This window comes from Nothobranchius furzeri, chromosome 16 (genome assembly GCF_043380555.1).
Source record: "Nothobranchius furzeri strain GRZ-AD chromosome 16, NfurGRZ-RIMD1, whole genome shotgun sequence".
In the NCBI taxonomy this organism is placed as follows: Eukaryota; Metazoa; Chordata; class Actinopteri; order Cyprinodontiformes; family Nothobranchiidae; genus Nothobranchius; species Nothobranchius furzeri.
In genome coordinates, this window is record NC_091756.1 from 38,612,183 (window position 1) to 38,625,927 (window position 13,745).

General features: G+C 42.2%; 1 protein-coding gene across 1 annotated transcript in view; it reads right to left on the minus strand.

Annotated features, from left to right (window-relative positions):
• The window catches only part of LOC107387868 (rho-related GTP-binding protein RhoN), a 59,780-nt gene that overhangs the window by 17,229 nt on the left and 28,806 nt on the right, over window positions 1–13,745 (minus strand). Inside the window, exon 3 of the mRNA XM_015963105.3 lies at window positions 5,407–5,516. Coding sequence (XP_015818591.1) covers window positions 5,407–5,516 — 110 coding nt within the window. The remainder of the gene's footprint in view (window positions 1–5,406; window positions 5,517–13,745) is intronic.

The following is a 13,745-nucleotide window of genomic DNA, read 5'->3' on the forward strand; positions in this document are numbered from 1 at the left end:
GTACACATTGTCACTTTAAATGACCTTGTGCTTTGTTATTGCCATACTAACTATACAGAGAAGTAAAAAAAAATCAACTCTAGTTTATATTTAATATTTTACCTTAATCCAAAACAAACAACTATTTAAATAATTGGATTAATTATAACATTTTAAATTATTGAGATTATTTGACTTTTCGTTTTAAATGCGCACAAAACAAGTCTACCTGATGCTCATGCCCACGACAAACAACACTTATCACCCTGGACATGACTCAGGCCCTGTCCACACATAGCCGGGGATCTGCCAAAACGTAGATATTTTCCTACGTTTTGGCCTGTCATCCACACGAAAACGGATCTTTTTAAAAACTCCGGCCAAAGTGAAGATCTGCGTTTTCTCCGTTTTGGGTGTCTGCGTGTGGACGGACAAAACCGGAGTTTTAAGGTCCGCAACGTCACTTTCTGCAACAGAAAAATGCTGACATCACGTGTGCGACCTGTGTTTACACTAGCCGGCATCATGGAAGCCTTCAGAGCTGCGCTCTGTCACTACCCGATCCATCAATTGTCCAAGCGCTTTTTGCTTGTTTGTTTTTGCAAGCGGAATTACTGCTCCTTGCGGAAGACCACAGACGAAGGACGAGGTTGAGAACGGGGGAAGTACTGCCGCCTACAGGTCTGGCATGTCCTTAACAACGTATTTATCCAGGTATGTGTGGACAGAGTTTGTTTTTAAAACGCGGTGGTGTGGATGCAAGTTTTTGGAGGGGCGGATATTCGTTTTCAAAAAACCCCGGCTACGTGTGGACTAAGCCTCAGACTCTTACTGTCATGACTCCCAATCCTTCACCCTTCTCTGCCTTCATGCAGCACACCTGGTCTCATCATCAAGCTCCAGCCAAGCCCTGTTTCCCTGACTACCACAATCATCTTCATCCACTTCACCTGCTTCTGACTCCTCTGCTCATCACCCACACCTGTTTCCCCAGCTACAAAAGAACCAGCCATCCAGTCATTCAGGGCCAGATTATTGAAGACTTCGTGCCAGTAAATTCTCCAGCCATCCACCCTGCCTGAGCTTTGCCTCCGGACCTCGTTTTTCTCCTGACCCCTGCCTTGAACTCTGCCTGCCTCCACGACCTTCGTCTGTCCTCAACCTCGCCTCTTGCCTGTTCCCCGCATCCGCATGTCCGATCTGGTTTTGACCCTCGCCTCCTCTCCGACTCTGTCTCCAGCCTCGCCCAACTCTGGTAACTCTGCATCCTAATAAAGACTTTTTATTTTACACTCATTGTGTTTGGCGTCATTACGGGTCTTCTGAGTTCTGTTCGTGACACTTACTGCTTTTTCCCTGTCTCTTTCTCTCTCAGGCTCCTTTTATTATCTCCTCACACCATGGCAGAGGCAGCACTTTGTAAAGAGGAACAAATGGAGCAACAGTGCTCAAAGACATCATTTCTCCCAGATGTTGCTGCTGTTGCAGGCTCCAACCAACTGTTGCAGGCTCCAACCCACTGTTGCCTTTCACTCCTCATTTGCGTAACTGTATGCAACTGTTGAGCAGCAACGATTTAGATGAGTCACAAAGGGCAGCTTATTGTCTGCATTACTGTTAACAACTGGTGCATAAAGCAGCGAGAGCTGTTGGAGCAGAGTCTGGTTTATCCAAAGGAAGCTCTGTTTTGTTTTTTTCCAGTAGCCTTAACTGACTTTTCAATGGAAAAATAAATGTGTGTTAGTGCTCTCATTAACAGGCAGAAATGAGGCTAAATTGAGGAAAATTGAGTCATTTTTACTCAAATTTCATAGAATTTCAATGGTTTAATGACTTTAAAGCTGCAACAGTGATGGATAGGGGAATGTTTCTGGTGGAAATGGACAAATGATAGATGAGGGGAATACTTTCAGTCATGACTGTAAGTCACTAAAACTGAACCATTCAAAAATGTTATACTAGTTTGCAAAATGTTAGTGTATTTGTCTACTGTGGGATGTGAACGTCTGAACTGTCTTGTTAATCTTCATGATTTTCCTGTATAAATCATTTGTTACAATAAAAATGTCAGTTAAATATCTCATAGGAGACATACAATGAGATTTGAGAAGTAAAACAAAGTTTATAGGATTTACAGAAAATGTGCAATAGGTGCATACATTTGGCCACTGTTGACATTTTACTGATTCCAAAACCTTTAGAACTAATTAGTAATTCTAACTGGTTTGGTAAGCTCAGTGACCCTTGACCTCCATACACAGGTGAATCCAGTTATGAGAGAGTATTTAAGGGGACCAATTGTAAGTTTCCCTCCTTTTTGAATAATCTCTGAAGAGGAGCAACGTGGGGGTGCCAGAACAACTCTGTACCATCATGGTTTTGGGGAAGGATACAGAAAGCTGTCTCAGAGATTTCAGCTTCTGTTTCCACATTTAGGAACATACTGAGAAAATGGAAGACCACAGGCACAGTTCAAGTTCAAGTGGCAGGCCAAGAAAAATCTCAGCTAAACAGAAGTGAAGAATGGTGAGAACAGTCAGAGTCAACCCACAGATCAGCACCAAAGACCTACAACATCATCTTGCTGCAGATGGAGTCTGTACATCGTCCAACTATTCGGGGCACTTTACACAAGGAGATGCTGCATGTGAGAGTGATGCAGAGGAAGCCTTTTCTCCACCCCCAGCACAAAAAGAGCAGTGTGAGGTATGCTGAAGCACATTTGGATAAGCCAGCTTCATTCTGGAATAAGGTGCTGTGGACTGATGAAACTAAACCGGAGTTATTTGGACATTACAATTCTAAAATACCTTCAACCAGAATCCATACTCTCATTGGAAGCTATAGGCAATACAAGTTCAGACCTTTTATAAATACCAGAGGATGCTAATAATTACAAATACAGCTGTTAGCATAAATGTTTGCAGTTGTAGAAAAACAAAGGCTTTAAGATGTTTTGTTGTAGCGATTTACCTGTTCATGGCTCCAAAAGCTAAAGAAAAAGACTCTTGGAAATATTCATTTATGGAATAAAATGTTTCCATTTTCAGTGCTTTATATTAATTAACACAAAATTTTATTGTCATTTATTCTGGGAAAAATCCAGTCTCTTATTTGGGCCTTGACTTCGTAGCGCATATAAAATTTAATGTTCTAATTATAGGAGAAAATGTCAGGTAGGTACAGTTCAAATACTGTACATGCTTAGAAAGTATTTTCTTCTTTGTATTTTAAAAGCTTCAGTTTGTTTAAAATTATATATAAATACAGAAAATCTGTAAAATCATGGAACTCTTGGCTTCCAGTCTTATTGGGCATTTAAATTGGATATACTTGTTGAATATTTAATAACCTTTAAGCCTTTTACTTAGACAGGGAAATGATGTTACTAAAATTAACACATTTTCTAAAAAGTTCAAGAGTCCAGGCACGTAATGACTTAGTAATATTTTTGGCTGCCTGCTTTTCTCTTAGTTAGCCTAACAGAATGTTGATGTTGATTTAAGAGATTGGAAATGAGCTGAGAAAATAAGCCCAACAGAAGCAATGAGGAGTCAGGGGGTACCTTTGTAGCTGAGCAGCACTGAGAAAGAACAGGAGCTCTAAAGGGAAAATTGGAGGGTGCAAACATTGATTAGGCAGAAAAGCTGTCAGAAATAGTGGAACAGAAAGTCTTACTGCAAGGCTGTTATTTTAGGATGAAAGCTTGCAGATGGAAAACAGGTCCAAAGCAAACCAAAGAGAGGAGACACCAGAGTATGAATGTTAAAATCTGCTTCTGAGAGGAAAAATTCCTTTTGCTTTGTCCTTAAACTTCATTCAAAGTGTCACTTTGGTATTCTGTGCATGCGTTTAAGCACCAGTACTGGGGTCACCAATGTACCTCTCAAACTGACCCCCTGTAGGTGTGAGAATTTGGCCACCATGAAATGTACGTGTTGAGTCTATTATTGATGATGTCATTGATGAATGATGGCTGGAATGTTTGTGGACTAAAAGGAGGTCAAACATTTCAACCCACCACGTTCAGTCATAATCTCTAGGGGTGGTAATCTTAATTCAGCTGTGTGTTTGTTTTTGATCCAATTAGAAATTCCCAGCTCTACTTTTTCTTTACCTTTTTATTTTCAGCATCAGTAGATATAAACATGGTCCTACGTCAGTTTTCCCTCTTTAACTTTCCCTAAATTATCAGAGCGGAGAAAGATGGAGGTGGGATGGTATTGATAAAATGCTGTCAAAGTCCATACTTGAAAAAATATTCCTTTCAGTGCCAAAGTATAGACACGCATCATAATACTTACACAGTGAAACTGCTAATCTGCTGCTTATTTAATACAATCAAACATAAACAAATGATTAAGTAAAAAATGGAACAGTCAAATATGAAAAGTTTACATTTCACACTTTGGATCAATAAAACTCTATATTTATAATTGTTTTAATGACAACTATCACAGGAAAATATTAAAATGCACACTGACAGTTGGAAATGGTGTCAGACAATATTAATAAAGTAAATACATTTGTACAATGTGCTGTTATGACATAATTCTATAAAAACATTTAAAGGGTTTACTCTAATAACACAAGTAGGTAAACTAAAGGTAATAATAAACACATGGAGTGATTTAAATGGGGAAAAACAAATTAAATTTGTGAAAGTTAAAAGGGCACATTAGAATAAAAGGTTTAACATTTTAACCTTAATGTTAACATTACTTTTATTTTTATTATTACCACTATGGTGAAACTCAGAAAATTAGAATATGGTGCCAAAGTTCATTATTTAAGTAATTCTACTCAAAAGGTGAAACTAAAGTATGTTACACGCAAAGCCAGAAATTTGAAGCTAAATCTCAGTTAGAATATTGTGAAGAGATTTAATAGTCTAGACTCAGAAGTGTCACCCTCCAATCAGCTGATAAATCCTCCAAAACACCTTAAAAGGGTTCCAGAGCCTTTAGATGGTCTCTCAGTCTAAGATTGACGCTGACATAAAAGAACTTTTAGAAGATATTCTACTTTCTAGAGTTTCATCTGTAGCTCTTTTGCAACAAATGAATCAAATATGCCAAATAAATGTACTTTTTTATGATTATGATCAGGACATGACCACTGTGACTGTTAAACAAGCAATTATCATGCAGTTAAAAATAATAAACTCAACCACTTTGTTTTTTAAACCATCTAATACCTGTACTGTTATGTTTTTAAAACCTTGGGGTGTTGTTGTTTCATAAACAACTGATTTCAATGCCGGCATAGTAAAGGGATACATTCAGACACCACACATACTGCCATTTTGAATCTGACTCCTGTATTAAGTTTAAATCAAACACACAGTGTACCGCGGGAAACAAAGAACGGTCTCAGCTGTGATATGAAAAGATGAAAGGTTCCCATTTCTGTTGATGTGACACTGACCTTTTTCACCACACTGTCCAGCGTCTCCGGACGGCTGATGTCAAAGCAGATGAGCACGGCATCGGAGTCGGGATAAGCCAACGGTCGCACGTTGTCATAGTATGCAGAACCTTTAGGAGGAAAACACACACAAAGCCATTTCTAGATGAATTCTGTGTATTTTCATTGGTTTGGTGAAGAGTTGGCTTTTCGACTGAAAGCGAGTCATTATCTCCAGAAGTGACGACTATAATTAAACATAATCATCATGAACCCACTCACTCTGCAGATGACTCTCAGTCAATATGATTTATTGCTTTTGAAATAAACAGAAGGGCCTCGCCTGCAACCCCTGGTCTGCATCTGACCCGACTGAATGAGCCAAAAGATGGGCATGTGACAGTGATATAATGAGGACTCACACAAAGCGTCACCTGGTATTTCAGAGTGGCATTTTTTTTGTTCGAGGCCCAGACTGAATTGAGTATTGTGACGGGGGTAAAAGGGGCACATTCCTGTCCGGAGGGGAAAACATTCCCTTTGCATTTTCCTTATTGTCTGCTCTAAGTGCTTTTGTCACCAAACACAGAGCTTTGGCAATTTAACAAAAATGTGTGAATCCCTACCAGACACAACTAAATGCATCTGACAGAAAACTATTTTTAAAATCTTTTTCTAAATATGATTTTTTTTATTAAAACTGTTGTGTTTAGTTCCTTAAAAGCATCCAACCATCCATTTTCCAGCTCCTCTTGTCTGAGGCGAACCCGGACAGACTGTTCATTCGTTACAGAGTGAATCCACAGAGACTTAAAAGAAATGTAATTCATGCTGACGCTTAACAGTTGGAGTACAATCAACATTTATTCACACACGTTTGAAACAAAGTAGAAACCTCTAGATGGTTTGAAAACATGCAAACTACCTACAAAAACACCGGTAACCTGCCTCTAAACACAGCTTTGGTTTCTGTGTCTAATGTAATTATGTGTCTTTATGTTGGCCTTACCTCGCCATGTTTTGATTCAGATCCTGTTCTTGTATCAGTCAGCACACCTGCAACACATTTAGTCCCATCCACTTCTATTGCTCATTCTCTATTGAGTTTTTGGCTCTTAAAACCATCTATTTTGGAATTATGTAGGGTTGTAATTGGCGAGAATGTGGTGATACAACATAATAACACAATGCAGGAGAGACAATGCAATATACTGCAATACTCAAAGCAAGAAGATATTTGCAATTTTTGCAAAACTCAGGTCAAATCCAGGGCACAACCCGCATAGAGAGACTAACGCCTAGTGCACACTGGAAGCAAAAGCGGCACGGAACTGTTTACTCGCGACAACCACTGCACTCAAGTGTACGCCGGGAGAGTCTCAGCAGCGAAGCGGCTTTTCTGCCATGCTCCTCGCTCGACTCGCAAGGTCACACGATACCTCAAGACTTCAGGTCTCGGTTTGTTTATGCAATCCGCCATTAAACCAAAAAGAAGGAAATCAGTTTGATATTGTTGTTTTATGTCAAATGTGATGTTGCTCCTGTCCACTGCCAGGGTTACAGCCATGAAACACACACCGCTGCACTTCTGAAACGATGCTGTGAGTAAATAAGCCGTTGGGTCACACGTGAGCTTGATATATATGAAATTGCATCGCTGCAGTACTTTTATTTTGAAATTTACTGGTGATTTTATGCTGAAACAGTGTGTGATGTGTGTTTCGACCATGCCAGTCACGTACTTTGAGATTTAGCATCTCGTAAAAATGTGGAATTCCTATGACTACAAATCAGACGTCGGCACGTCACCACAGAATGTCATCAGCTCCGTGTCTGGTTCGATGACGTCATTTTGGCAATGATTGTAGTCCTGGACTTATTTTCACACAAAACCTGAAATAACTTCCCCCCCATTTGAAAATAAGCGCTTTCTTGGCATAGGAATGTGTCTTTAAAATTCCCAGACATCATATGTGAAAATCATGGCACATAACAAACGGGATTAGAAAATGCCGTTTTTAGCCCCGTTGACTTGCATTCTTTTTTTTTTTCGTTCTTCCAAGGACCCACGGTCCAGAAGTAAGTGGGCATGGCTTAGGCTCCCTGCTGTCGCAAGATATCGCTCCGTCAAAATAAAGACTGTAAAAACTGCTGCCACCTAGCAGTTGGAGTTTGAATTGCACCACACAGAAGAAATACACTGCTTTCAGATATGAATTCAGTATCATAACACGAAATATCTCTATATTTCAGTGTATCAATATTTTCTTCCTTTTTCTCTAGCCGCTTGTCTTTGCGGGATTGCAGCGAGCTGTTGGCTATCTCCAGCAGGCTAACAGGCAGGATACACCCTGTACATGTTGCCAGTCCATCGCAGGGTCAGTGCTTTCTTACATCCCTAGGATGAAATCTAGTGATGGGAATATGTTTCGCTCCAGCCCACTAATAAGACCTAGCTAAACAACTAGTTAAGTACTAGTTACATGTCACTCCAGAAGGAGCCAGTTCGATGTCTGACAGCTTAGTTAATCCCCTCACCGTAACTGTGAACAAAATTTGTCAAAACTGCGTTGATGTCATGATGTGTGCAACCAGTTTGGTGGAATAAAATACATCACATATAGCAGTGGCAGTTGCCGAGGCAAAATCTCGGGCGTGGGAGGAGTTTGGTGAGGCCATGGAGAAAGACTATCGATCGGCTCCAAAGAGGTTCTGGCAAACTGTCCGGCGCCTCAGGAGAGGAAGGCAGCAACTCGCTCACACTGTTTACAGTGGGGATGGGGAGCTGCTGACGTCAACTGAGGCTATAGTCGGATGGTGGAAGGAATACTTTGAGGAGCTCCTCAATCCCACCACTGCGCATTCCGAGGAGGAACCAGAGCTGGGAGGCCTGGGGATGGACTGTCCAATCTCGGGGGCAGAAGTTGCTGAGGTAGTCAAACAACTACACAGCGGCGGAGCCCCGGGGGCGGATGAGGTTCGTCCTGGGTATCTCAAGGCTATGGATGTTGTAGGGCTGTCATGGTTGACACGTCTCTACAACATTGCGTGGTCATCGGGGGCAGTTCCTAGGGAGTGGCAGACCGGGGTGGTGGTCCCCATCTTTAAGAAGGGTGACCTGAGGGTGTGTTCCAACTATAGGGGGATCACACTCCTCAGCCTCCCTGGAAAGGTCTACTCCAAGGTACTGGAGAGGAGGGCCCGATCGATAGTTGAATCTCAGATTGAGGAGGGGCAATGTGGTTTTCGTCCTGGCCGTGGAACTGTGGACCAGCTCTATACCCTTGCAAGTGTGATGGAGGGGGCATGGGAGTTTGCCCAACCAATCCACATGTGCTTTGTGGATTTGGAGAAGGCTTATGACCGTGTCCCCAGGGGCACCCTGTGGGGGACGCTCCAGGAGTATGGGGTGGGTGACTTTCTGTTAAGGGCCATTCAGTCCCTTTACCAGAGGAGCGTGAGTTTGGTCCACATAGCCGGTAGTAAGTCGGACCTGTTCCCAGTGAGGGTTGGACTCTGCCAGGGCTGCCCTTTGTCACCGGTTCTGTTCATCACTTTTATGGACAGAATTTCTAGACGCAGCCGTGGTGTGGAGTGTGTCGAGTTTGGTGGCAGGAGAATCTCGTCTCTGCTTTTTGCGGATGATGTGGTCCTCCTAGCTTCATCCAGCTCTGACCTTCAGCTCTTGCTGGGTAGGTTCGCGGCCGAATGTGAAGCGGCTGGGATGAGGATCAGCACCTCCAAATCTGAGACCATGGTTCTCGACCGGAAAAGGGTGGCTTGCCACCTCTGGGTCGGGGGAGAGGTCCTACCTCAAGTGGAGGAGTTTAAGTATCTCGGGGTCTTGTTCACGAGTGAGGGTAGGAGGGATCGGGAGATCGACAGGCGGATTGGTTCGGCGTCTGCAGTGATGCGGACGCTGAGCCGATCTGTCGTGGGGAAGAGGGAGCTGAGCCAGAAAGCCAGGCTCTCGATTTACCGGTCGATCTACGTCCCAATTCTCACCTATGGTCATGAGCTTTGGGTAATGACCGAAAGAACGAGATCGCGGATACAAGCGGCCGAAATGAGTTTCCTCCGTAGGGTGGCCGGGCTCAGTCTTAGAGATAGGGTGAGGAGCTCGGACATTCGGGAGGGACTCGGAGTAGAACCGCTGCTCCTCCGGATCGAAAGGAGCCAGTTGAGGTGGTTTGGGCATCTGGTCAGGATGCCTCCTGGACGCCTCCCCGGGGAGGTGTTTCGGGCATGTCCTGCCGGCAGAAGGCCCCCGGGTCGACCCAGGACACGTTGGAGAGGTTACATCTCCAATCTGGTCCGGGAACGCCTTGGGGTCCTGCCGGTGGAGCTGGTGGACAAGGCCGGGGAGAGGACGGCCTGGAGCTCCCTAGTTGGGATGCTGCCCCTGCGACCCGGACCCGGATAAGCGGAGGAAGACGAAGACGAAGACGAAGACATATAGCATTAGGGGGTTGATGGGATGGGAGTCTCCCAACAGATTACCACAGCAACTCTGCCCCTTTAATAACTTCATGATATTATTCTTGTTATCTATCTAATGAACTGAAACAAAAAAAGAATAAGAAGTCAACCATTCTGAAGGGAACCAACTCTTAATAAGTAACTAAAGGGTGAACTATGTCAGGCATTTGAGAATAACGGAAGCTGTGTGTTTTTGGACAGTGGAAGAAAACTGAAATTTCTTGAAAAATCTCCAACATACCCAGGGAAGGGATGCAAAAAGTAAAGAGCCCAGATTAAACCAGAGGTGCCACCTTGCAGCCCTATACAAGAACAAAATATTAGAAACTGGAACACAAAATCTATACACCTACAGGTTAGCATGCAGGTACAACAACCCTGACCAATATAACATGACTTGCTTTTTCACACGAGTTGTAGTGTCATAATTTGACCCATAAATGTTGCATTTGTGTGTTGTGGTTGTAAATGTCATAGTGATGTCCACAGCTGTTACTCTGACTAATTCCTGCTCCTAGGCTTCTTCCATTCCTTGTGCTGTTTTATACAGAGGAGGTACGCGTAATGGACAGCCCCTGTAAAGTGCCCGAAGGCCGTCTACACACTCGGGTAACACACACACACAGCTATAGCTCAGCTTTCTTCTATCTGCACCACCTCTGGATGACAGTGAACCGTAAATCAAATAAAGCCTTAAAGTTTGACTTTTCCACTTTCATGTTTCTCTTTAAATTTTGCTGAAAGGGATGTTTTTTGTGTTTGTTTACTTAGCCTATACCCGCTCTTTAGCAAATTGCTCGTCCCAGATTTATGAGTCAAACAGAAAATAAAAAATAAAACAACAGATATAAACCAGCAGTGGTACATTTATTATAGGAGAATACCAGTCAGGGCAGAGGTACTGGACTTTGTTATAAAAAAAAAGTCATCTGCAGAGTTGCTGACTTTATACTTTTCCAGTAACTCCACATCTATATAGGCTACAGCTTAGAAGAGTAATGTCTTCTGTTCAGGTAGCACCACTACATGCTGTGCCAGCTACTGCAAAATAAAAAATGATGTATTTGCTTGCACTCTATATGTAGGTTATGACATAGGAGCCATTATCATGAATTCTAATTTAGGTCTGATTTTCTTCCACAGGACAGGGAAAATGCGGCTGAAGATCTTCCCTGTGCACCTTAAATCACTAGAAAATACAACAGTAACCATGACAGCAAGGGTGAGTGTATTTATTCATCTGTGGTAAATATTAGTTTACCGTGGTCTTGATGGATGCTACAGACTGTTGAGCTGCTGGTGGTCAATTAATCAGAAATGTTCAGGACTGTAAGGCAAGCCCGGAAGCTCCTAAACTACGGAGGTGACAAAATGAATGAGCATGCACGTTTTACATCTGGGACTAGTCACGAAACCACAAGAAGGTAAAGCAAACTTAAATGTGTGTTTTCTGGGCTGTTGGCTGTAATACAGTCAGGGCTCTCAAGTGTCACTGCGACTGTGAGACTGGAATATTTTAGAAACAAGGTCCTAATCGAAGTGTTTGTTTGGTGCTCATTTTGTATTTCATCTAACTATTTTGGGTTTACAACAAGTTATAGAGGAGAAAAAGAATGAAAGTCAAATCGTCTAAATTCTAGTGAGGAGATGTTCATGAACAAATCAAATCTTCTGAACAGCTCTTCAAAGTGAACGATGACAGCGGAGCCCTTGTAGAGAACATTCATTCATGGACATAGACAGAACCCTAAACAACCCCCTCGTCATTCAAATGTAACCCCCCACCCCCACCCCACACCCCCCATCTTCATAATTACACATTCTTCTCTAGACTTTTATCTTGACACTTTCTTCTAGTTATGTATTTTTCTCATTGATCCCAATATTCCTCAGAAACAAATTATGTCCACAAGGCCACAAGGCTCCAGTTAAGTGGTACAAAACCCAAAATCTAATGTTTGTGCATGTACTGTATACACAGGTCCTAAGAGAATGATCTTGTGAATAAATGGTTTTAAATCAATTTTAACATTTAAAACTGAAACAAAGTCTCCCTGAATAGTGAGTCAGAGAGGATGAGAAGCCAACGTCCTTGTGTGATGACAAATGAGACGTGTCCCTGGAAGTTTAGCAAAAATAATATGGAAGCTTATCACTTTTTAAAACTGAGTCTTTTTATCTTACAGTTCTCAGAAATGAGTGAATTAATAGTGGGAGACATTCCTCTGCAGCTAAAACTCCACAGGATCCTCATAAGCATCATCGTTTGTGCACAAGTAGGAAGCAGCATGATGAGAAAGGATATTTTACATAATAATTATAGCACAGTTTCAGGAAATGTTGAACATAATGAAATCATTCATGCCTATAAACTAATTTAGTCTCAGTTCCTCATAAAACATCTACTAGAATAATCTTGGATACTGGAAAGGATCACTTCAGTCATCCTCAAACACACACACACACACACACACACACACACAGAGGACTGACAGCATGTCTCAAGGTCTCGTGATGTCGACTAATTCATGTTAGCGGTGGAGCAGCAGCTAATGTGTATCGATCTGGGAGCTTTTTGGACTCACTCTGGGACTTGTAGTTTGATGTCCCTCCAAGGAGGATTCCTGCTGCTGCAGCAGGAAGAGTCGATCTGACTCTGTTCAAATCTCTCAGATCAAACTCGTTAAGACGTAGGAGTGCTGCTTGTATTCATTTAGAAATCTTAAAGGTCAACAGGAGCTTCCGATTTTCCAATAATCACAGGGAAACAGGAAGTTCACTGAAAGTAAAACATTTTTTGTAAATACTAAAGACTTCTAGAAACAGCAACACTATATAATACATATAGTCAAGACCAAGCCAACTTATCAAATATTATTCCTTTAAAACAATAATATCCAGAGTTCTGTAGTTTCTATCAAATGTTTCTGTACCTTTAAACAACATACTTTCTAAACATTCTAGTGGACTTGGATCTGAGACTCCTTCTGCTTGTCCTGGTGTGATTTATGAAAAGACCGAGGCTGAGTGGGGGTGGGAGTGAATCTGCTGCTGTCTCTGAGCCGCCACGCGAGATAGCGCCAACACAAGCAGCTGGCTGACGTAGCAATGGCGGCACCGCGGCAGTATAATGCTGCTGTCATCGTGCTCAGTAGGTCAAAGGATAAAAGATGGAAAACAGCTTTTGTTTGCACTAATAAATACTTCCTCAAGCTGCAGTCACAGCTACGCTCAACTGGATTTTTTCATCATTAAAATATAATCAGAAGCTTCCTTGAGATGTCATGAGCACATTTTTTTAAACTAATTGTTCTGTTTGTGGAATAAATAAAACTGTACATGAACTTCTCAGTCATCCAGGATTTTACGTTCTGGAGATTTCTTTTTAACGTGAGTAATTTTCACCCGGGACTCTGGGGATCGAATCCTGATTGGACCATTTTTTTATATCCGCCACAGATCTCTCTGAAGAATTCACAACATTGACGGCTTCAGCAACGCTGTGCCACTCCATGGATTTTCTCTTATTTGTTTTGCAAAAGCACTTCCTTTCATTTCTCCACCTCACCCACAAGTACCTCAATTTCTGCTTCTGTGAAATTGTGCTTCCTTGATCTGCCTTGATTGATCTACGGTCGCCATCGTCATTGGCGGAGCGCTGCAACAGCCGGCTTATGTATATGCATGAGATCCACAAGGCACTTTGCGTTGGCTATTTATGGCAGTAAGTGGGCGTGGTGAGGGCGGGATGTGACTAAAATGCAGCTGAGAAACATTCTTGTTAGTCTCTGATTTATGAAGCAGAGAATGCGTGCAGCTGTGAGTACTCCATGTTTGATAGATCACAAACCTACTTGGTGTAAGTACATTTTTTTTGCTGA